The 25,933-nt window shown below is 41.6% G+C and overlaps 1 protein-coding gene across 2 annotated transcripts in view; it reads right to left on the reverse strand.

The window, feature by feature from the left end:
- Positions 1-25,933, reverse strand: part of ADAM17 (ADAM metallopeptidase domain 17) — a 170,617-nt gene that overhangs the window by 42,893 nt on the left and 101,791 nt on the right. For both annotated transcript variants that reach the window (XM_033936709.1, XM_033936710.1), the window contains 4 exons: positions 23,386-23,541; positions 17,263-17,462; positions 11,445-11,548; positions 10,282-10,419 (listed from right to left, as the gene is read on the reverse strand). In XM_033936709.1, coding sequence (XP_033792600.1) covers positions 10,282-10,419; positions 11,445-11,548; positions 17,263-17,462; positions 23,386-23,541 — 598 coding nt within the window. The remainder of the gene's footprint in view (positions 1-10,281; positions 10,420-11,444; positions 11,549-17,262; positions 17,463-23,385; positions 23,542-25,933) is intronic.

The raw sequence follows: 25,933 nt of genomic DNA on the forward strand, positions 1-25,933 counted from the left end.
CCTGATCTACTTGCGCAGCTTCTGGGGAACTATTTCAACTTCCTATCTACGACTGCTTCAGGTGTCCGCGATAATCTAGCTCATATCACACTGCTCCCAAAACCAGTGAAGGATCCCACGCAAGTGGGCTCCTATCGTCCGATATCAGGATGTTAAGCTGCTGGCTTCAATATTGGCAGCACGGTTGAATTTCTTCTTACCTAAGCTTATAGTGGGTGATCAGGTGGGCTTTGTCCCCCAACGATATGCTTCCATGAATCTTATTAAAGCAATGACAGCGCTTCACAAGCATCGGGATGAAGGGGGTTCGTCGGCGATCGTAGGGCTCGACATGGAAAAGGCCTTTGATAGCATTTCCTGGCAATATCTTTTTTGGGTGTTGGGGGAATTTGGCCTAGAGGGGAACTTTCTTACTTGGATACAGGGCTTTATACTATGCTTCGGGCACGTTTAATCATCAATGGTGGCCTTTCGCCTTCCTTTCCGCTATGCCGGGGGACGCATCAGGGCTGCCCCCTCTCTCCCTTATTGTTTGTCCTCGCTATTGAACCACTCGCTATCAAGATTCGAACTAGTCCTGAGTTGCTTGGAATTCTTATAGGGAGGGAGGAGTGTCGTATTACCCTCTTTGCGGACGATCTCTTACTCTTTTTGGCTCAGGCCCCCCTTCATTACCGGTTGCGCTGCGTCTGGTAGCTAAATTTGGCAACTTATCGGGCCTCAAAGTGAATTGCGGGAAGTCTGAACTACTGCCCTTGATGGGGCTGGAGTGGGAACCTTGGCATGATGGGTTGCAGATTCCTCCAGTGCGTAAACCAATGCGCTACCTTGGTATTTACCTGCATATGGACCCGAAGGTAATGCATCAGTGCAATGTCCTGGCTGCTAAAGACAAAATTAAGGCTCTTTGTATTGCCTGGCATGACCTCCCACTGTCCCTTTTAGGGAGGGCGGCACTGATTAAAATGATCTTTCTGCCCAAACTCTTATATCCCTTGCAAATGGTTCCTTTCTGGGTGTTCCAACGAGATATCAGGAAACCATTCACTTTTTTCTGCCTTTTTATGGCGCCATCAAGCGGCACATATTGCCTATGTAAAGTTGTCCCTTTCTAAGCAGGAGGGGTTCTGGGTCTCCCCGACGTCCGTGCGTATAATGTGGCAGCTCTTCTGCACTTTGTTCATGAGGGGGTGACTGGGGTGGCTTGATTTTCTCCTCCCAGGTGGATGGTGAGTAGGTGTGCGCCCTATACCTTTTTAAATCTTTTGCACATGCCGAGTGGTGGGGGAGGTGCTCTACCATCCAAACTACGTTTTTTGCGCCCTTTCTATTTGGCGTGGTGGTGATGGCGTCGGGCACAGGATCAGTCGCTTCTGGCCTCACCATTCTTGCAATTACGGGGTAATCCTAATTTCGAGCCCGGCCTGTGTTGTTTACCGTTTGCTACTTGGGCTTCTAAGGGGGTTTCTGCTCTCAACCATTTGATCAATGGGAACTCGGGGGTCTTTGTTTCGTTCACTCATCTCAAAGAACATAGGGGAATCCCTAATCATCATTTCTTTGCCTATTTACAAGCCCGGCACTATTATCAGGGCCTTCATCAACAGTAAGGAAAGGCATGGACATGTGGGCCTTTAGACGCCAAATTACACATGATACCACTCGTTCATCAGTTTTTTTTCGTAAATGCTCTGCAATTATGGAATTCCATGCCGATTTATTTACCGGAAGAATCATCGTTAGACTGCTTCAAATCTAACTTAAAAAACTTTCTTATTTAGAGACGCGTTTGACCTATAATCTCTCCACCTCTGCAACATTGATCATCACACAACAGAATTCCCTCTTCTAATGTACTTACCCTCATCGTCTTGCTCTCTTATCCAATATTTTATTTCTCCCCCCCTAACCTATTGTTTGACAATGTATATTTGTCTTTGAAATTTAAATGTAAAACCTGATTTTATATTATTTATCTACGCTTAGATATTTGATAAGCAGGTTAACAAATCTGAATAAACTTGAAACTTGACTGCTAGGGAGAATTCAGAGGGCTTGTCTGAAAGCAAGGGCTTTCTCTGTGATAGTTCCTCGGCTCTGAAACATTCTACCTTTGGAGATTCACTAGGAACCAATTTGTTTAGTGTACCGGCCTCACAGGGCTCTCTCTCGGTCTGGTATCGGGTGGTTCGTTCCTTAGACTCTCGTGGGCATTTGGCCTTCTTGCATGATAAGTGGAATAGGGACTTATCTACTCAGTACAGCCCTGAATCCTTCTTAGAGCTTTTCCACACATTGTATGCTTTTGTAAAATCGTCGGCTTGGCAGGAGACCCAATTCAAGATTCTCCATAGGGCTTACATTACTAAAGCTGGGGGGGGCTCGTATGGGTTTGTGGGGATAGCCTTTGTGTACCAAATGTAGGGGGGCTGCTAGAACCTTTTACATTCCTTTCTGGAATGTCCTGAACTGTCCATTTGGAACTCCTCCTTTGCGCAGCTTCAATTAGTCTTACAGAGTGATTTGGAGTGGGACTACAAGACACTACTTCTTGGCGATCAGGGTCTCCTGGAGGCTCAGGGTCTCACTATGCCTCAGCGGTGCTTTATTTATTTGACGTTGTTGATGGTCAAACAAACAATTCTACAATATTGGACTCAGGAGGGGTCTATCCCTTTGGACTATTGGATCAGATGATCGAACTGGCCCGCTTTGAAATTTGCTATCATAAACGTTCAACCAATCCTGAGATCAAGGCCTATTTGGCCTTGTGGGCGGTGTTCCTGTGGTTGCCTCTGGTCTCCCGACTTGAGGGGGTGGGGAGGGGGGGTGATTGTGGGAGGTGACTGGAGTGTGTCTGTTTGAGTGGTTGGCTTGGGTGGCATGTTGTGTCTGTCATTTTGCGTGATGCTGCAGGAAGTAGGTTGACCATGTTTTTCCCACTCGCAAAAAAAATGGAGTCACTGGGGGATATGGGCTATTTTCTGTTCTTGCCTGGTCTTGTATTTTTTTGCTGTATTAAGTTTCTTGGTGATGATCATTGTAAGCTTCTTTAGTTTGCTATTGTGTGCTTGCTTGTATTATGCAAGCTGTCTGTTTTTCTTGTTGACTCGTTAATAAAAACGATTATAAAAAAAAAAGATCAAGAACTCTTTCCTTGAAAAAATAAAATAAAATGGTAACATGGCAATGGCTCCAGTCTACAGAAATATTAAAATCTTTACATAGATGTAAGGAATGGCTTTCATGACTCAGGCTCAGTTCCTGCACTCAGCTCAGACTGGTACAAGTGAAGCAAAAATCCGAATTCCTAGCCACTGTATCCTAGCAGACTGACTAAAGAGAGCTGTGGTTCTCTAAAGGAGTTTCACTCTTGTGATTAAGTTAATGAAGCTGGGGGAAAACGTCAAGAAAACGGAAGATATTCATGAAGGCTCATGGGAATGTCTAGCAAAGTTATACACCTGTATCAGATATTCTGACATAATGCCTTGATCATGCAATTTGACATGAGCTCGGCCTTTGACCTGGTGGATCACAAAAAATTGCTGCAATGTCTGGACGCAATCGGCATCGGAGGAGAAGTACTTGACTGGTTCCGAGGATTCCTCACATCCCGCACCTATCAAGTACGCTTCAACTGCAGCCTCTCTAAAAAATGGAGAAACCCATCAGGCGTTCCACTGGGGTCCCCTCTATCCCCACTACTCTTCAACGTCTATATATCTTCACTAGGCATGCAGCTGGCCCAACAGGGTATAAAAGTATTCAGCTACGCGGATGACTTCACAATCATTATCCCATTCAATACGTCTCCCTCCGAAATCACCCCCACAGCAACACAAGCACTAAACCTGATGGAACAATGGACCTCAGAATTTAAACTGAAACTCAATTCAGATAAAACTAAATTCTTTATAGCCTCGCCACTCTCAAATATCACGACAAAATCACTACGCATAAACAATCTTAACTACCCCATTCAACCAACAATGAAGGTTCTGGGGGTAATACTAGACCAAGGTCTAACTATGAAAGACCATGTGGACTCCCTAGTCAAAAAAGGGTTCTTCACTCTCTGGAAACTTAGGTCCATAAGAGCATACTTCGACGCTTCAGCATTCAGAATACTGGTACAATCCCTAATATTAAGCCACCTTGATTATTGTAACATCACCCACCTGGCAATTTCCCAGAAGCAAATGCAGAGACTACAACTGATACAAAATGCAGCAGTCAGGCTGATTTTTGGGCTGAAGAAGTCCGATCATATAACCCCTTCCTACCGACTACTGCACTGGCTACCAATGGAGGCACGTACGAAGTTCAAGCTGGGATGTCTATGCTTCAAAGTACTATCAGGTCTAGCCCCTAAATTATTATTATTATTATTAGGTTCTTATATCCCGCCATACCCAAAGAGTTCTAGGCGGTTTACATTCGTTACATTAGGATCCGGTCTGAACCCGGATTTACAAAAATTTTATCGGAATTGCAGGTAGCGCGGAAGGAGGCACAGGTTTATCGTAGTTGGGTTAGAGGATAAAATGGAGGGAGTGGGAAACCAGAAGAGGGGGGGGAGAGGGAGGTGGGGGTGGGGGGGTTGGAGTGTATGCGGGGAGTAAGGACTAAGGGTCTTGTTCGCGGAAGAGGTGTGTTTTGAGAAGTTTTCTGAAATCTAGGTAGGTCGGGGCCTCTAGCATCATTTGGGCTAGCCAAGGGTTCAGCTTGGCCGCCTGGAAGGCGAAGGTTTTGTCGATGAATCTTTTGAGCTGGCATGATTTTATGGAGGGGAAGGTAAACAACTGGATTCTGCGGGATTTCTTGTTGGTGCAATACATATTGAAATGTGGGGAGAGGTATTTTGGTGAGAGACCAAATACTGTCTTGTAACAGATGCAGGCGAACTTGAAGAGGACTCGGGATTCGAAGGGTAGCCAGTGCAGTTGGTGGTAGAAGGGGGTGATGTGTTCCCATTTGTTCAGGCCGAAAATGAGGCGGACAGCTGTGTTTTGAATCAGTTTTAGTCTTCTGGTGATTTTCTTTGTGGAGCTTAGGTAAATGATATTGCAATAATCCAGTATGCTGAGGATAGAGGATTGAACTAATAGTCGAAATGCAGTGTCATCGAAGTATTTCTTTATGGTACGGAGTTTCCAGAGTGCTGAAAGGCCTTTCTTGACAATGAGGTCGGTGTGATTTTCTAGGGATAGATGTTTGTCAAGCGTGACTCCTAGTATTTTTAATGTTTGTTCGAGTGGGAAAACCAATCCTTTCACCTGGATTGTGGTGTCTTTGATTTTGTCTTTGGGGGTGGCTAGAAAGAATTTTGTTTTGTCTGGGTTGAGCTTTAGTTTGAAGGAGAGCATCCAGAGTTCTATCTGGCTGAGTATGCTAGTTATGTAGTTGAGAAGATCCTGGGATAGACTGGTTAGAGGGATGACAATTGTGATGTCATCTGCATAGATGAAGAATTTGAGCTTAAGTTTGTGAAGGAGGTTACTGAGGGAGGCGAGGTAGATATTGAACAGGGTGGGGGATAAGGGGGAGCCTTGTGGTACACCGCAGGAGTTCACCCAGCTGTAGGAGAAGTTGTCATTTTTGTGTTCCCTGTAGGATCTGTTTCGTAGGAACCCTTGGAACCAGATGAGTACCCGGTCTGAGATTCCAATGTGGGCCAGGCATTCCAGGAGAATAGTGTGGTCAACTAGGTCAAACGCACTGCTTAGATCAAATTGTAAGATCAGGGCGCTGGAGCCCCGACTGAAGAGTATGTGCAGGTGGTCTAGTAAGGAGGCGATGATGGTCTCTGTGCTGTGGTCCGTGCGGAAGCCCGATTGATTGTCGCTTAGGATATTGAATTTTTCCAGGTATGCGGAGAGTTCTGCTTTTACTGCCCCTTCTGCGATTTTGGTGAATAGTGGTATGTTAGCTATTGGTCTGTAATTGGAAGGTGCGTTGGAAGAGTCCTTTATGCTTTTTATGATTGGGGTTATTAAGATATGTCCTTGTTCTGGAGGGAAGTTTCCTGCGGATAGTAGGGAGTTGACCCATAGTAGCATGTTTGCTTTGAAGTAGATCGGAGCCGTTTTCATCACATTTGGGGGGCAAGTATCTAGTTTGCAGAAGGATTTGGTGTATTTGTTATAATATTTGTTGAAGGTTTTCCAGTCGATTGTGGTAAATTGGTTCCAGTTTAGGTCGGATCTAGACCCTTGGTCTGGTTTAGCTATGTCGATGTCAGGGAGGATGGGAAAGAGCTCCAGTGGATTGGTCTTGGTGGGTAGTGCTGATCTTAGTTTTAGGATCTTGGAGTTGAAGAAATCCGCTAGGGTGTTGGCGGTTAGTGTTGAGTCTTCCTGGTTGTTAGTGAGTGTTTCAATGTTGTAAAGGTTATTGACGAGTTTGAAGAGGTTGCTGCTGTTGGATGTGATGTTTCCAATTAAGTGTGAGTAGTATTTTTTCCGTTTTTCCTTGGTAAGGTTTTTGTAGGTTTTTAGTTTGAGACTCCAGGCAGTTCCGAGTTCCTGGGTTCCTGACTTTATCCATAGTCTTTCTGACTTTCTGAGGTCCCTCTTTAACAGTAACAGCTCTGTGTCGAACCATCCCTCCTGATTTGTGGTTCTGATGTGGCGGGTTTTTGAAGGGGCTATTTCATTTAAAATGTTAGTGCTGTCAATGATCCAGGCGGACATGAGTTGATCTATTTCTTCGTCTTGTTTTATGTGGGTGTCATAGCGAGACCAGAATTCCTCTGGGTCTATCTTTCCTCTAGTGGTGTGGGTTGTGATGTTTCTTGTTTTGTTGTTTCTTGAATGTTTTTGTTGGCAGCCCAAGGAAAAGTCGCATAGTCTGTGGTCAGACCATAGGGAGTCTGTCCAGTTGGCTTGTTTCCAGTATATTTTTGGGTCGGTCGGCTCGTTGGAGGAGAATGTGACCAGGTCTAGCTGATGGCCCTTTTGGTGAGTTTTGGTTGGGGGGGGTTTGAAGAAGCCTAGTTGGGAGGTGAGTGACCAGAAGTCGGCAACTTCTGGTTGGTCCGCTTGCTCAAGGTGGATGTTGATGTCTCCGCATAGAAGGTTGTAAGGACTTGTTAGATAATTAGTTAATAAGGAGTCAGCGAGGTCCTCTTTGGCTAGGGACCATTTTTGGGGTGGGATGTAGAATAGAGTGATAGTTAGCGAGGAGGCAAGGGATTTAGAGGTGAGTGAGATGGCTAATATTTCTGCGTTGGGAGAGGATTTGGTGTTGAGTGCCGTACAATTAAGCTGATCTTTGAAGATTATTGCTAGGCCTCCTCCTCTTCCCCGAGTTCTGGCCAGGGAGAGGATCTTGTATCCTGCGGGTAGGCAGTCTTTGATTATAATATCTTTGTCTGATAGTAGCCAGGTTTCGGTGAGTAGGATGAAGTCGGGGTTGGTATCCGTCAGCCAGTCTCTGATTAGAATGGCTTTGTTCCTCATGGATCGAATGTTTAGGTAAAAGCCTAGTAGGTTCTGGTGGTTTGGGTGGTTGGCTGGGGCATAGTGGGCGTAGGCCAGTTTTTTTAGTGTTCTAGGTTTTTTTGAGCCGGGTTTGGTGGGTTTGCGTGGGGGTGGAGGATTTGGGAGCCGTATTAGGTGAGAATGTGGGGTGTGGGGTGTGAGCGAGGGTACTTTGGGTTTTGAAGGGCGATATAGGGAGAAGTGGACAGGGATGGTGGTTGTGTGTGATGGGTCAGCAGAGCAGATCCTGAGGGTGATGAGATATAGTAGGAGTAGTGCTACGCATTGAGGGGTGTTTGGCCTTGCCATGGTGACACGCTCGTGGGGGGGGAAGAGCGTGGGGTATGGTAGTAGTCAGAGGGGGGCAGAGGGGAGGGGTGTGATGCAAAATTTGGCAGGTTTCAGCGGCGCAGTGGACGATATAAAGCTGAGCCGGTTACAGCGGTGCAAAAGGCAGTACAGAGTTGTGCAGGTTACAGCGGTGAGTTAGGCAGTACAAAGTTAAGTAGGTTGCAGCAATGCAATAGATCGATGTAAAGTTAAACAGGCTGAACAATTTGAGCGTGTGCGCGCGGTGCAGTAGGCAGTACAGTACAATGTAAACAATGTAAACAGTAGGTAATACAGTAAACAATAAGGCAGTGCAGTACAGTGTTAACTTTTCTGAGTTCTAACGGATGAGGCGGTGCTATGTAAATAACACTATGTATTGCTGTGATCCAGTTGGGGGGGTCGGACTGACTGGCGTCGCTCGCAGTCGCTTGCAAAGGCGCGTGCTAAGGCGCACGCGCCTTAGACGTGCGCCTTCGACGGCACGCCGAACGGCTGCACGCCGTTGGTGCGGCGGCTTTAGTCGGGTTCGGGAGAGGGGCGGAGCTGGGCTCGCACGCTCCTCTCCTGCAGGCTCTCGCTGCCTCGGCTCCCGCTGGCAACAGTGCGGGGGCCGAGTGAAGAAGGCCGCTCTCCGGGGGGTGCGGCGGCTTTAGTCGGGTTCGGGAGAGGGGCGGAGCTGGGATCGCATGCTCCTCTCCTGCAGGCTCTCGCTGCCTCGGCTCCCGCTGGCAACAGTGCGGGGGCCGAGTGAAGAAGGCCGCTCTCCGGGGGGTGCGACCTCTTCTCATACCCAACCAACAGACATGAGAGAAGAATACACCTGAAATTCGTCTCCCCACCAGCCAGAGGATGCAAATATAAGAGATACCATCAACAACTTCTATCCTATCAAGCAGCCTTATGGGGCAAAGACTTAGATAAACTAATTACACACACAAACAACTATGGAGAATTCAGGAAACACCTGAAAACATACCTGTTCACAAAATACCTAGGCAACGAACAAGGACAATAACCCCCTTCGTAATCACTCCCCAAATCTGTTCTTGTAAACTGTTAACCCCAATCACTAACTTCCAACCCTGTGCAAACCGCAAGGTACTTCACGACCCTACAGTACATAAACTGTTGTTATTATCATTAATGCTGTTACTATCAGATGTACACTGCAATATTCTGTTAAGTCGCCGTCTGTACAATTTAAACTGTTGTTATTATCATTAATGCTGTTACTATCAGATGTACACTGCAATATTCTGTTAAGTCGCCGTCTGTACAATTTCTCTTTACTGTAAACCGCCTAGAAGTCGCAAGATTGTTGGCGGTATATAAGAATAAAGTTATTATTATTATTATTATTCTCCCAGGGCAGATGGAATGACATCATCCAATGGAGCCCAATATGGGATATCGCTCCCTAGAGACTATACCAGAAGCTTTTGAGAGTGGCTCACTGCATCATGCGTATGCCTTTCTGTCCGACATGGCTGCATGGGAACAGATCAGTTTAATATTATAGCTGATAGAATGCAACTCCAAGGAGATGAAGGCAGGATAGCTAAAATATGCATCCTGCTATTTTTGGAGAACACTTGCCACAGGTAACTTTACTTTCTTCAAGGACAAGCAGGATACAGATATTCTGACTGATGGGAATCCTTATCTACCAGACTGTCTTAAACAAAAGAAGGAAAACAAGGGGTTTTGCAACAAGCAGGGCCTGAAACTTCATCAAAGAAAGAAACAAATATAACACATTTTTTCTGGACAGCCTGGAAATGAAAACAAATGGGTCTGGGGGACAGAGTTGGATTCTAGACCCCACATAAACTCAGAATCTTTTGGAAGAAATTTTACCAGATTGCTATGCTTACCATCTGTTAATGAGCATGCACTTGAGGAAGAAAATTAGAAACATGAGCTGTGAGGAAGCACACACACAATTCTCAATAGAAAAAAACAGGACTGATCTGATACTGCGTGGCAATGGCTGGCAGGAAGGTGAGTGCATGTGCCGTGAGCTGCTCTCAAAAACTTTTGCAATAGTCGTTGGGGAGCAACTTCTGCAATGGACTGCATCAGATGGTATCAACCCATCACTCGGATTATCTGCCTCCTGTTTGGTCTCAGAGAAGAGATGAAAGCTCACAACAGAGCAGTGGAAAGTTACAGGACTCCAAAGACCATAATAATAATAATAATAATAATAATAATAGAGAGACTTATCACAAGTTTGAGGACAAAATGAAAAATAGCATATCCTGAATGGCTTTATTAGGGAAAGGGATTGGGACTTGTACACCGCCTTTTTGTAGTTATACTACCGCACTGAAAGCAGTTATTGCAGCTTAAGTTAAAATTGCAAAACAATATGGCTTGTTAGTCCTCTCTCTTTTTACTTTCAACAGTCAGGGTCATTGCCCGCACAAGCAGGATATGCTAAAAAGTGCAGGCACATTCTTACCATTACATGCACAGGAGCGGAGCTGCTTCTCTTCTCGCTCACAGAAAGGAATGCATATGCCATGTGCACACTTTCCCAGATCCACACACTCAGTCTCATCAGCAGCATTCCCAGGTGGTGGGCACTCACTGCTTTTACCTGTGAGATTAGAAATATATTTTACATTACATCTGAGTCTTCTAGCTCACATAAGCCTACATAGTTCAGTGTGGGTAACAAAAGAAGAATGAGAGCGTCCTCTAGGTCATATAACATAACTCTGTGATAAATTCCTGCTTGTAGGATTCCTGGCCACGTTTTCCTGTAAACCTTGTGTACTCACACACATATGTACAATCTGGACACTCTTGAAAGCTTTATTTGTTCACATATCTGAGCCTGTTCCCTCACAGGCTTAGGGAAGGCAAAGAAATACTTTTAACTTTTATATCTTAGTTCAATTCAGCAATGTTTACTCTTATGACAAGTCTTTATTCCTTTACAGACTTGAGCCTATTCCCTCACAGGCTCAGGGAAAGCAAAGAGAGACTATCCAGTGCAGTAGTCTGTACTCTTTAGGCAGTTTACTATCTTACATTCAGTTAGCAATCCTCAGCTTTTGGTCAGTTAACCAGCTCTCACCATATTGGGTCATTTAAGAACATGGCCTTTATCTGCCATCATGTCTATGCAAGTGGGATCTCTCAGAGGTTACTGCGGATGGGTTGACTAGATGGGCCATTTGGCCTTTATCTTCCATCATGTTTCTATATTTAAGGTATATAACTGGCTTACCTCAGCCAAACAAACATTAGCCATCCCACATAGACAGATCTCACATGCTCTCTTCTTTCCCAGGGCTCTGATTCAACCCACTGCTAGGGAAGGCTCTCTCTTGGAAGCCCCTCCCTTGGGATCTCCCTGAATGACTCAAGTCTGGGGCAGAAGCATTCTTCCCTGCTTCTCTGACTCAGCAGGACTGCATTACTTTCCTCCAGGTGGCTGACCCTTAAGCTAGTGTCCCCTGCCGCCCAACCATATAATAGTCACATTAGTGATGAAGAATCCCTTACTCCCTCACACTGCTACAGAAAATGCAAAAGAACCCAAGAAGAGCATAAGAATGTAACTTTAGGGGCAATTAATATATACAGATCATAATGCCTCTCAAGAAGCTCACTTACCAGTGCAGTATGATTCTCCTTTGCAAGTAGCATTAATTGCCTCTTGACACTTTTTCTGGGCTGTTTCAAACTGACAATTTTTACAGCAGGGACTGTTTCGATCACTATTAAATATGAGAAACAGGGAGATCATGTTAGTTGTTCAAAATCCAATTTATCTATCATATCAAAATGATATATAAGCTATGTAAGAAACCCTGCAGAAACTATCTTTGACAATGGAATACAACTCACTTGACTCTACATCTAGTACCAAGTTCTGACTACATGGGTGCTGTCACTGGATATCTTATCTGTACTACATAAAATCTGTTTACTCTGCTCAGTCTTAAAATCACTTGTCAGCAACAAAAAGAAGCATTATCAAACTTGACTTCAAGAACTCCTTATTTAGTAATAAAAATATTTTTTATATAAGTTGAACATAAGAACATAAGCATTGCCTCTGCTGGATCAGACCATCTTGCCCAGCGGTCCGTTTCCGCGGCAGCCCCCCAGGTCTATGACCTGTAAGTGCTCCTTTACCCAAGATGTTTATTCCCTATTCATTTAATATCCCGTATTGTAGCCCTCTATCTATATCCTGCAATCCCCTTTTCCTTCAGGAAGTCATCCAATCTCTTTTTTAAACCCAATATTGTACTCTGTCCTATCACCTCCCCTGGAAGCGCATTCCAGGTGTCCATCACCCTCTGAGTGAAGAAGAACTTCCTAGCATTCATTTTGAATCTGTCTCCTTTCAATTTTTCTGAATGTCCTCTTGTTTTTGATGTCCCCGCTAATCTGAAGAATCTGTCTCTCTCCACCTTCTCTATGCCTTTTATGATTTTATAAGTTTCTATCATGTCCCCTCTAAGTCTCCGCTTTTCCAGGGTAAAGAGCCCCAGCTTCTCCAGCCGTTCAGCATATGAGAGGTTTTCCATGCCCTTTATCATCCTCGTTGCTCTTCTCTGGACCCTCTCAAGTATCGCAATATCCTTCTTAAGGTACGGAGACCAGTACTGGATGCAGTACTCCAGATGCGGTCGCACCATCGCTCGATACAGTGACAGGATAACTTCCTTCGTTCTGGTAGTGATACCTTTTTTGATAATGCCCAACATTCTGTTCGCTTAGAACAGGGGTAGGGAAATCCAGTCCTCGAGAGCCATATTCCAGTCAGGTTTTCAGGATTTCCTCAATGAATATGCATTGAAAGCAGTGCATGGAAATAGATCTTATGCATATTTATTGGGGAAAACCCGACTGGAATACGGCTCTCGAGGACTGGAGTTCCCTACCCCTGGCTTAGAACATTAGTAATAAACCTGGTATCATTGATTTATTCCAATATTTAATTGTTGAGGGTACGAAGGCGCCTGCTTGGCCACATTCATCTTATGGAATTTAGCACCTCTGAGCAGTGATGGGCTTTACTCTATTAGCAGCCTCTGCAGGAACCACCAAAATAGGTGTCAAGCATAAGAGAAGGTTTACTCGCGAGGATTGCAGAAGGCACAACCTACATTCTTCTTCAACTCCACCTCCTTGTGTCACTGGGCAATACCTCAGTCTCTGAGCATATACCAAAGCAATGGACAACATCTAGGAAGAAATATGAGGAGGTTCTGAAAGTTCTCAGCCTAACCAACTTTCTAAATTCTGAGCGTTATTTTGCCACTGTAGTGGAGTGTTAATTTATTTTGCAAAGTGCCAATTTACAGAATCATAATGTTATGTTTTGCCATTGTTTCAGATCATTGATTGAACCATGTCAACAAAAAATGTGGAAACTTCAAGTGTGGAACTCCGAGTCATCATAAAGTTCCTATTTCTACAGAAGAAAACTCCAAAGGAAATCCATGAATGTATGATGCAAACATCATACCCCACAGTGAAGAAGTGGTATGCAAACTTTCAGCATGGATATTTTGAGACCAAAGATGCAGCAAGGTCTGGGAGGCCTCAAATGGTGTCAACTCCTGAAATTGTTGATCATGTCCATGACCTGATTTGGGCAGATCAGCAAATATCAGCTAAAACAATTGCTGAGACACTACAGATATCTAGGAAATGTGTTGGGTGTATAATCCACAAGCAGCTGGGTATGCAGAAGCTGTCAACCAAATGGGTGCTCAAATATTTGAATACTGACGAGAAACAACATCTAGTGGACATCTAAGTTGATTTTGCAACATTTTCAACAAATTTATGCCAACTTTTTGGAACAACTAATTACTGTTGATGAAACATGGTTACACCACTATAATCCAGAGACAAAACAACAGTCCATGTAATGGTGACACTCAAGGAAATTCAAGACCCAAAAGTCAGCAGGAAAGGTCATGGCCACAGTGTTTTGGAATCAGGATGGTGTTGTAATGACTATCTTCCAAGGGGCCAAACAATTAATGCAGAATACTACTGTAACTTGCTGTGCCAATTAAAGGAGGCATAGAAAGAAAAAAAGGAGAGGGAAGCTGCAAAAAGTTCTTTTTTTGAAAGACAATGCACCTGCTCACAAGGATGGCAAAACGGTGAATGTTTTGATGCAGTTGGGGGTTTCAGTGCATACACCATCTACCTTACTCACCAGATCTTGCTCCATTTATTTTCTGTTTCCAAATCTTAATAAGGGAAAGGGTCTGGGACTTGTATACTGCCTTTTTGTAGTTTTACAACCATACTCAAAGCAGTTTACATACAGGTACTTCAAGCATTTTCCCTATCAGTCCTGGTGAGCACACAATCTATCTAATGTACATGGAGCAGTGGAGGATTAAATGACTTGCCCAGGGTCACAAGGAGCAGCATGGGTTTGAACCCACAACCTCATGGTGCTGAGGCTGTAGCTTTAACCACTGCACCACACTCTCCTCAAGAGATTGAAAGGGTGACAATTTTTGAGCGATTTGGAGGTGATTGCAGAAACGGAGCAGTATTTCAGTGACCAGACATCAGAGTAATTTTTGGAAGGGTTATAAAAACTTCAGACATGATGTGTGAAGTGTGTTGAACTTAGGGATGAATATGTGGAACAACGTCATTCCCTTCTTAGTTGGACTCAGATATTTTCCGCAAGGAGGGCATAGGTAAACTCCTCAATATGAACTCTGACAATTAAGTTCACGAACTCATCCTACAAAAAGTGCTTCATACCTCATTGCTGAATATCAGGGTTGTATAGGTACACCCATGTTTCATCACCAGTGATAACACGGCCCAAAACATTGCCTTGCCTCTCCAAAAGATCTTGGAAAACTTTGATTCTCCTTTGCATTTGTTCATCGGTGAACTCCTATGGGATCATTTTTGCACACACACCTTTCTCATGCCAAGATTTTCAGTTAAGATTTTCCTGTTTCTCTATCGATGTTAACTTGGTCTGCTATACTTCTTACAGTCAGCCGATGATTTTGATGCACATTTCGATGAATTTTTGCAATGTTTTCAACAGTTCTGCTCGTTACTGGCTGCCCTGTCCTCTCTTTATCAGTGATGCTTTCTCTCCCTTCAGAAAAACGTTTAATCCATTTAAACACTGCCGTTTTCTTCATGGCATTATCCCCATAAACTTGAACAAAAATGTCCCTGATTTCACTTCAACTCTTGCCAAGTTTAATGAGAAATTTAATGTTTGTTTATTGCTCTAATTCAAGCTCCCATAGTCTCATGACGTCACACAAAAACATGCCACACAGGTGCCCTAAAGGGTTGTGCTGCACCCCCCCCCCCCTCCACAGCCCAACTACAGTCTTCTGAACAGGCGACTATTTCTTCTCTCAGGCAGAGCTGGCCCAGGATCTCTGGGAACCTCTGTAGCACCAGGAAGCTTCAAGATCTTATTAAAAAAAAACCTGAAAAGAATAAAACAGATGCACGGCAGGAAAAAAAGACACCTTCTCAATTACTTGGGCTATCAGCGAATCCACCTTAGGCTGAACAAACATCTGTTGAAATCCAGAAGCCATCAGGTAAAGATCTGGCATAGTCAGCCACCACAGTGAGCCCTCTGGAGATTCCCAGTGTTTCATAATCAGTTTAGTGATGTCTGGATGTGAAGGGAAGAACATGGTCAGTGCAATAGAGCTGTTCATAATTGAGCACTGTGAAGTGGAGGCTTATGGGGATTCCAATTTTAATTCCTGCAGCAAATAATGCCCAGGAGCGAGATTACGCATAATTGGGTCCTCCCACTGGTCAAGGGAGACCATTGCCTCCTGACCACTGGTCTCATACAGAGAACCAGACTCTGCCAGGAAGAATGCAGCTCCTTGAGATAAGAATGGCAAATAATCAGACCCCCAATTATCCCAGTCATTCTCTGAATGGATATCTTGGTCCTACACTGGATCTGTTTCTGAGCAGGGAATGACCTGAGGGGAAAATCCCCGTATGCGCAACCACAGACGTGCCTGTAGTAATTGCTGGAAGGCATTCCACATCACGTTCACAAAAAGCCCTGCATCGGCAGCCCAAAAGACCCCTGCAGAGGCTCCCTGTGTGTCCTCATGGGTTCTGTGGCGCTGAGATGCCTGCATTTCACCAACTCACTTTTGGAGGACTCTGGAAAGGACCTCTTTCCCTTAAAATAAGCCTCCTGCGGATCCCAACTCTAGAGGACTCAGAGAAGGCAGAACCCATGGTTCCCCCCCCCCCCTTCAAATGCCCCACAACACACTCCTTAGCCAACCATTGGGTGCAAACCTGGCATGATATAGGGATAGAAAGACCTAAGGGGTTCATCTCTGTTGATTTTAAGCAAGGCTGTACAATAAATTACAGGACTGCAACATACATCTAAGGCTGAGTATTGTCTGCTGCATGTCAAACCATTTGGAGTAAAACCTGTAGTACACAAACTGGCATCTAACATCTTCACTGTGCCTAAAATAGCACTTCCAGTAGCCTGAAAACAGATTCACATCCTTTTAGATATGGTATTCCGCAAGTTGGACTATATATATTTAATGTTAAAGCTGACCTTTCATAAAGTATAGGATATTACACGAGTTGGAAAGAACAAGGTATTACTCAGATGGATCTATAGTGGGATTAGTGAAGGTGACTCATATGTGTTATATCTATTTTCTAGAGACATTCTAGGGATGTTGGACTTATAGAACCCACTACATTTTTGGGGATGGATAGGATGATATATGTAAGTTTTGTTTTTATTTATTGTATATGCTGTTATATAAACTGCCTAGGGTTTTAGGCAGTATAAAAAAAATTTAAATAAATATGTTCAGAATGGAACTGTTATGTTGTCATTTTCTAGTACTTGATGATATTTGGCATGTTTACTGTTTTCAAAAAATTGAAAATAAAAGTAGTATATGAGGGGACAAACCACAATTTAGAATAAGACCAAAAGAGGGAGGTATTGTGAAAAGGCTGTCTGGTAATGTTTGCCTTTTTGCAAACTGTCTGGTAATGTTTCCCTTCCCCTCACCTTCGCGGACGCTTTCTAAAACCAAAGTTCTCTCTTTGATGGACCCCAACGCGAAAGCCATTCTCACAAGTTGCACACGTATAACTCCCCCGAAGCTTTTCCCTGGCGCAACTTCCAGTTTCTGCTGGATTGCAGCAGAGGAGAAGCTTTGTGGCAGCCTTGTGCTTGCAACTAGTGTGAACAGCTGCTGCATCAGGGCCTCTTTGAGAGAGTAAACTGCCATGAAGGGGAAGTGATGCTCGCACTGTGGGGTCCAGGGCAGCTGCCCTGTTTGCCTTCCCCTAACACCGGTGGGCCCCTCTGATGTTTGTTTTTGGGCCTGAGGCAAGTGCCTACCTGGCCTACCCTTTAATCCAGCCCTGAGGCTGGGAATTCAGTTCTCACCTGCAGCTCACACCAGTTTTGAATGTACAATCAGCATTACAACAGAGATCATTATGCTGGTGTAAGAGCCCTGGGTCACACTCTTCTCCTTCATCCACTCTGGAATTGCCACACACTTTGTTGTTATGCTCTTTGAAACATATGGAAGCTTTGTTCTTCAAGGTCCGCAAAATGGACTCTCTGCTGCAGCTTGAAAACAACTTTAAAATATTAAAAGGAACACATTCAGTTATTAAGTATCTAGCAAGTCAGAAAGTCAATTTCCCAGATCCTGCTCCACCCTCATTTAAACAAAATGCAACCATAACAATTACAGTGTATACAAATTTGTGTTTTCTGTTCATGCAAATAAAACATGCACAGCACTCATTCAGAAAAAAATGATATTTTTATTTCAAATTATTTATTTATTTATTTGCTCAATTATTTAGCCCATTCACCCAAAGGAGCCCAGAACGTGTTACAAAGTACATCCACAATATAATCGAGACTTTGCATACTGTTGCCTTCATTTGCATGCACGGATCGGAAGATGGTCAGCAGAGAGGTAAATGAATCAGGCTGGAGGGAAATTTGGTCGCTAAGGGGTCACAAACCGATCAGTACACAATCAGTTTGCTTTGTGAATCTAGCCCTTTAACAGGATATAGATCAAACAAGAGCCCTTTCACACCAAATTCATCTCTGGGCTACTCCAATCAGCAAGAACAATAGAAGCTCATCACTCTATTTTAAACCACCATTTTACATAGATTCCCACCACATTCAGCAAGGACAAGTAACAATACTCTGTATTGGGACATCCTTTCAAGTCATTGTAATTCAATCATCATCCACCTAGGAACAGAAAATGGATTCTATTTTTAGAACAGGTCCCCACCTTACAAAAAATGAAGCAAAATCCGTTCTCAAAAGGGAAAAATGCTCACTCTCCCTCTGGAACCAGCCTGAATCAAGCTGCTTCTTCTCTCTGGATCACCATGCTGCTTCACTAGGCCATGTGGCCTCTGCTCCATTTTAAGGACTATTCACATTGTGAGTAACTTTTTTCCAGATAAATTATTCCTTCTGCTTTAGCAACATTTGTCTTGTGCAATCTTATTGTCTTTGCTCAAAAGGTCCCATTTGTAACAACTGCCTACCTGCTTGATTAAACTTTCAGCTTTAAGGATTTCCCTCTCACGGATCTGTTTCTCTCTGGGATCTGTCATTCAGGAATGAGGAGAACCATCAAAGTGTGTTGTCATGGATTCCAATGGTTTTTAGCCTAACAGGAGAAAGTGGTCAATGTTGTCGAAGGCGGCACTGAGGTTGAATAGTACCAGCAGTGCATCATTTCCTTCATCTAGGATTTTCCAGCAGTTATTTATGATGTCCAGGAGCACTGTTTCTGTGCTGTGGTGATTCCTGAAGCCCAATTAAAAGTTGAAGAGGGTGACCTTTGTCTCCATTAAGTCTTGTAGTTGCATGTGTACTGTCTTTTCCAATATTTTTGAGATGAATGTGAGGTTTGAGACAGGTCTGAAGCTGCTTGGGTTGTCTGGGTCCAAGGTTGATTTTTTTCAGGAGTGGTTTTACTATAGCTGATTTATAGCTCTGTGGAGCTACACCTATCGAAGGGACTCATTTATTAGGGGTAGGATGGATTCCAGGAATACCTCGTTTGTATCCAGGAGTGTAGTGGAGGGACATGGGTCCAGGATCGAGGTTGTGGGGCATACGCAATTCATTATGGTTTTAAGGTCATTGAGGGAGATCGGTTTGAAACTCTCAAGGTTTCTGTCTGGTGTGGATTGTCGACTTGAGTGGTCTCTGGGATGCTTGGGAGTGTTTTGGCCTCTGAGTCTAGATTTGCACGTATCTTTGATATTTTGTCATGTAAGAAGGTGGAGAGGGATTCACTGTCTAGGTTTGTTTGCTAGGATTGCACTGGACCTTGGGATGAGGAGACTAGGTTTTTCTTTTTTTTTTTTTTTCCATTATATTTTTATTTTCAAATTTTACAAAAAGTGTACATAATAATAAAATACAGTTGATAAATGCATGGTATCACTTTTATATCTAACACAATGTATGTCTGGATTTGATTTTCCCCTTCACCCTCCCCCCACCCTTTTATTGCTTTAATATAATATTTTTAATTTTCAAATTTTATAAAAGTATACAACATATTAGAATATAATTGATAATTATTCAATAACATATTTATATCTAATACAATATATTCTGGATAAATTTTGTTCATTTTCCCTCCCCCCACCCTTCTATTATTTTTTAATCATATGTTACATTTTGTATCATATATTATAATATATTATATATAAATTGTTTTCCTTACCCCCCCTATATGTGTGTCATAAAAAAAAAAAAAAAAAAAAATCTCTAAAAGAAGAAAAGAAGAAAAAATATTCTATTATTTAATCATTACAGTATTTTGTCAATGGCCCCCATATTTTTATAAATTTATTATATGTCCCCTTTTGTATTGCTATTATTCTTTCCATTTTAAAAATATGGCATATTGTATTCCACCAAAATGTGTAATTTAGGTTGTTGTAATTTTTCCAATTATTAGTTATATGTTGAATGGCAACCCCTGTCATAATTAATAAAAGCTTATTATTTTCTGGTGAAATTTGACTTTTTTTTCTCATCATTGTTCCAAATAAAATTGTATCATATGATATTGCAATATGATTTTCCATTAATTTATTAATTTGTGGCCAAATTGAATTCCAAAAAATTTTAATATAAGGACAATGATATAATAAATGATCTAATGTCCCTGGTTCTAGATTACAGTGCCAGCATCTATTAGACTTAGTACTGTCTAGTTTTTGCAAACGAGTAGGGGTCCAAAAAGCTCTATGTAATAAAAAGAACCATGTTTGTCTCATAGACGCTGACACTGTACATCTCATTCTCCAAGACCAAATTAGTGGCCATTGAGATGCATTAATTTGATGTCCAATCTCAATGCTCCAAATGTCTCTTAGACCATTTTTTGGTTTTTTATTCAAATATCCAGATATTAATTTATACCACAATGCGGCTTGATGTCCTAGGAAGTCTGCTTTAAAGCATAAGAACTTTAAACTATATTGATTGTTTAATGATTTCCATTCAGGGAACCCAACCTGAATGGCCTGCTTCAATTGCAACCATTTAAAACTTTGTGTTTTATTAAGACCAAATCTATGTTGCAATTGTGAAAAATCCAGCAGTTTACCTTCTGAAATAATATCATCTAGAGATCTAATTCCTGCAATAATCCAGTTCTTCCAAAGGATTTGAGCTCCGCCAATTTTGATCTTGGAGTTTATCCATATGGATTGATTAGTTGATTTATATATTGGGATGGGTGTTAATTTATCAATAAATCTCAATGTTTTCCAAGTATCCATTATTATTTTATTTTCTCTGTATCTTTTAGGTATATTAATACTTGGTAAATGAACTAAATTTAGGGGAAACATAAGGCGCCATTCCAAATATAACCAATCTGGTGCATTATCTATAAGTTCTGGGAGGATCCAATACATACCCTGACGTAGAATATAGGCTTGATGGTACCTATAGAAATTTGGAAAATTTACCCCTCCCTCCTTAATTGATTTTTGTAAGGTTACTAAAGCTATTCTAGGTGTTTTACCAAGCCAAAGAAATTTTGTTAAAATTCTATTAAGCTTCTTATAAAAGGACCCCTGAAAATAAATAGGTATCATACTCATTTGGTAGCAAACCACAGGCAACATCATCATTTTAATAGTTTGAACTCTGCCCCACCAAGATATATGTAATGGGTTCCATTGCTCACATAACTCCGTTACTTTTTTTAATACATATTTTTCATTTTCTTTTACAGTATCTTCAATTGTTTTTTTAACTTGAATGCCTAGATATTTAAATCCTTCTTCTTTCCATATGAATGGAAAAATATCAAATAATCCTTTTACACAGTAAACATTCAAGGGTATAATTTCAGATTTATTCCAATTAATTTTATAACCTGAAAATTTGCCAAACTTATCAATTAATTCCAATAAAGAAGATAAGGTAGACTCTGGATTTCTCAAATAAAGCAAAATATCATCAGCATAAGCCGAAATTTTATATTCCATATCTGAATATGGAATTCCTTGTATCTCCCTCGTTTGCTGTATTGCTAACAATAAGGGTTCTAATACAACATCAAATAACAAAGGAGATAAAGGACAACCTTGTCTAACTCCCCTCTGCAATTGAAAACCATCAGATATCTTATTATTAATATTTAATCTTGCAATCGGGAAGCTATACAATGTTTTTACCATTTGTATAAATCCAGAACCTATACCAAACCATTCTAAAGCCTGATACATAAAATTCCATTCTACCCTATCAAATGCTTTCTCAGCATCTAATGAAACTGTAAAAGCCGGTTCATCCATTTTTTTTGACAAGTTTAGCATGTGAAATAATAGTCTAGAGTTATTGGAGGAATGTCTTTTAGCAACGAAACCCGTTTGATGCATATCTATAATATGTGGGAGAGCTTTGGCTAATCTCAAAGCCAAAATTTTCGCCAAAAGTTTATTATCAACGTTTATCAAAGATATAGGCCTGTAGTTTGAAACCAAAGTAGGATCTTTATTTGGCTTAGGCAAAACAATTATTATTGATTCAGCCATAGTACCTTTTATATTACCTTTTATAAGTTGTGTCTGATATAATTTTAATAAATGTGGGGAGAGGATATTTTGAAATGTTTTATAAAATTCTACTGTGTAACCATCACCACCTGGAGCGGATCCAACTCTAAGAGATCTCAATGCTGTTTCTAATTCTTTTAATGATATAGGTTCTTCATTATCGAGAAGATGGCCTTCGATCTGTTTGGGACCTTCAATAGTAGAGTGGTGAAATGTACTTTTTTTTGCCCATACAGGAAAGCTTGTTCTAATATCACAGTGCTCCTACTGGACTAGAAAGAAGTCTCCATTATCAATAATATCCAGAATTCATCAAAGAAAGAAAAAGATAATAGGTGCCTCATAGCAGAAGAAAAATTTAATAGCTAAAATTTGGTTTGTATCATGTTTGCTTATACTGTATGTAGCTTATTCCACTTGTGAGTACTTCGTAAGTTTTGTTTTTTTGTGTTTATTTAAGAGCTAAGTTAAGGTTCCTCAAACATGTAATTTAATAAAGAAAAAAACACAGAACATGATGGTATATTAAAATGGTCAGATATAATTAACAGTTTTTCTTATTCCCTGTCTTTGGGAAACATGCTTAGTACATCAGGCTCGGTGATTATAAAGCTCATCTAGCTTACCCATTTTCCTTTCCTGTATACTGCAGTCTACTTGAAGTCTAAAGTTTAAATTCATTTCTTCAAATAAAAAGGATCCTCTGTGTTTTTCCCATCCTTAAATTCTGATAGTTTTGGTCTCCACCACTTCTACCTAGAAAGTGTTTCATACATCCATCACCCTTTTGGTGAACCAATGATTTTCTGTGTTACTCAAATCTACCTATTTTCAGCCTTATACTATGATTCATTGTTCTATAACTTCCTTTCCATTGAAAAATACCAAGGTTAAATATATCTTTTCATTTGAGTGTGTGTATTATCGTTTGAGTCTTACCTTATGAAGCAAAAGCTGTGCCATTTTAAATAGCTCTCATTTACACTGCCTCCACTTAGTCTGTATCCTTATGGGGATTCAGCCTCCAAAACTGGACACAATATTCCATTAAAGTCTCACTAATGATTTTATATATTGCCCCACTATATTGCTTGGATTCCTAATCACCACCCTTCCTTCATTTCTACCCTTTCCCTATTGCAGATTTTTCCTATGTCTGAAAATGCAAGAAAGCAGACCTCCCCCCAGCCTAAATCCACTGTTGTTTTATGGCTAGTCTATTGGAAGCCCTTCAAGAGCTACACTCGACTCCTTCTTCTGAACCTGAGAGCTGCTTCAGTTGCAGTCCTCAATTTTTGGCTAGCTTAAGAGTCTGAAACAAGCTCTTATATCTGTCAGAGCAGAGAACTAACTACTGGGTCATCTGGCTGGTCTATATATAAAGATTTTTATTTTAACATTATTATTATTAAACTAATACACATACAGGTACCTTATTGTTTTCATGATCACCACTCACAGCTATTGGGTACATGACATATTTTCCTCCATTATCTTCACTGGGGGCGCAGTTCTCCGCCGTATTGTCAGGGTCATGCTCAGCACCAAAGTTGTGCCCCAGCTCATGGGTTGTAACCAAGTCTGCTTCCTTCATGGGCCAAGAAAAACAAACAAGCTATGAGAAGTCACCATGACAAGTCAGTAAGCATGAGAAACCTTTTATTTTCTGAGCTGTGCAGTTAAGTTTCTATTACTTCACATGCAGACCCTTTAGCATAAAATGACAATCCCTAGAACAATATGTACTACAGTATAAGGAGAAATTAAGACTTACCTGCTAACTTTCTTTCCTCGAGTTTCACCAGACCTATCCAGAACTTGTAGTTATATTTATCTACCAGCAGATGAAGACAGAGAAACAAAGTCCTGTGTGTTTCACCTCATAAATGCAGCATTAGGTCTTTGGTATTCCATATAACCAAGCAATCCAGTGAATATACAAGTTGTTTTTGTGCCTCATCAACTGGATTATGACAATATGCCAAAATGAAAATAGCAAGAGAATAGCAAACTTCCAGTAAAAATCACATCAACTGAACAGAGCAGGAGTCAAGGAAAGAAAATCAGAAGGTAATAACATAAGAAGAGCCTTACTGGGTCAGATCAGATCAGATGGTATATTAAAATGGTCAGATGCAGATGCCGGATGCGGACTGGAAAGTTCCATCTGCGGAATCAGAAAGAAGTAGAGAAATTGTGGATGCCTTTCAAGGGATTCTGCTCAGACAAATGGTGATTTGTCCATGAGGGAAAAAGCGATACTGGATCCGATGCTCACAAATGGTGAAAGTGTCTCTAATGTCTGAGTGGGGGCCCACCTGGGAAGTAGTGATCATCATACAGTTTGGTTCGATATAACAGCCAAAGAGGAGGGTGGCCGCACAAAAACTCAAAGTTCTGGATTTCAAACGTGCAGACTTCAGTAGCATGGGAGAGTACCTGAAGAAAGAGCTGATACAAAAGGGAAGTGGAAAAACAGTGGGCCAAGTTGAAAGGTGCAATAAATAGAGCTACTGACCTTTATGTGAAGAAAATAAATAAAAACAAGATAAAAAGGAAACCAATATGGTTCTCCAAACTAGTGGCGGAACTGGCGTTCGAGAAATATATAAAAACTCAATAAGAGTACAGAAAGGAATATTGGATGAAACTGAAAGAAGTCAAGAGAGAGATACGTCTGGCAAAAGCGCAAGCAGAATATCAAATGGCTATAACTATAAGAAAGGGAGACAAAATTTTTTTACAGGTATATTAGTGAAAGGAGAAAGACAAAAAATGGAATTACAAGACTGAAAGAAGGTACGAACTGCTATGTGGAGAGTGATGAGGAAAAAGCAAATGTGCTAAACAAATACTTCTGTTCAGTGTTCACAGAAGAAAAACATGGAGAAGGACCGCAATTGGTCAGCAAAGTTATACCTGAGAATGGAATGGATACTGCACGGTTTTGGAGGCTGTATCTGGCAAAGGAAATAAAAAGACTTGAAGCAGTCCAGAGGAAGACGATGAAAATGGTAAAATGTTTTGGAGACTGTAGCTGGCGAAGGATTTAAAAAGACTTGAAGCGGTCCAGAGGAAAGCGATGAAAATGGTAAGAGGTTTGAACCAAAAGAAGTATGAGAAGAGACTGGAAGACCTAAATATGTATACTCTGGAGAGAGGAGGGACAGAGGAGATATGATACAGATGTTTAAATATATGAAAGGCATTAATATAGAACCAAATCTTTTCCAGAGAAGAAAAAATGATAAAACTAGACGGCATAATTTGAGGTTACAGGGAGGAAGACTTAGAAGCAATGTTAGGAAAATCGTCTTCAAGGAGAGGGTGGATAGATGCCTGGAATGCCCTTCCGAGGGAAGTGATGGTAAGGAAAATGGTGATGGAATTCAAAAAAGCGTGGGATAAAAATAGAGGATCTCTAATTAGAAAATGAAGGATGTAAAGTAAAGAACTAAGGCTGGAATTGGACAGACCTGCACGGTCTGTGTTCCATATATGGTGATTTGGTGTAGGATGGGCTGGGGTGGGCATCAATATGAACTCCATTAATATGGAACAGGAGGACTTTATTGGCCAGACTTTACAGTAGATGTCCTGCAAACAACGGGATGGCTGGATAGGCTGGAGTGAGCTTGGACGGCAATTTCAGCATTTGGAACCTAAGACAATACCAGACTTTACAGTCTAAGGCCCAGAAATATCAAACAAGAGACAAGTTAATCTAATCATGTATTTTTTTTAATGAGTATAACTTATGGGCAGACTGGATGGACCATTCAGGTTTTTATCTGCCGTCATTTACTATGTTACTAGATCAATGGTCCATCTAGCCCAGTATCCTGTCTTCACAGAGGACAATCCAAGTCATAAGTACTTGGCAAAAACCCAAATAGTAGCAGCATTCCATACCACTGATTCAGGGCAAGCAGTGGCTTCCTCCATGTATGTCTCAACAGCAGACTATGGACTTTTCCTCT

The sequence above is a fragment of the Geotrypetes seraphini genome, chromosome 3 (genome assembly GCF_902459505.1).
Source record: "Geotrypetes seraphini chromosome 3, aGeoSer1.1, whole genome shotgun sequence".
In the NCBI taxonomy this organism is placed as follows: Eukaryota; Metazoa; Chordata; class Amphibia; order Gymnophiona; family Dermophiidae; genus Geotrypetes; species Geotrypetes seraphini.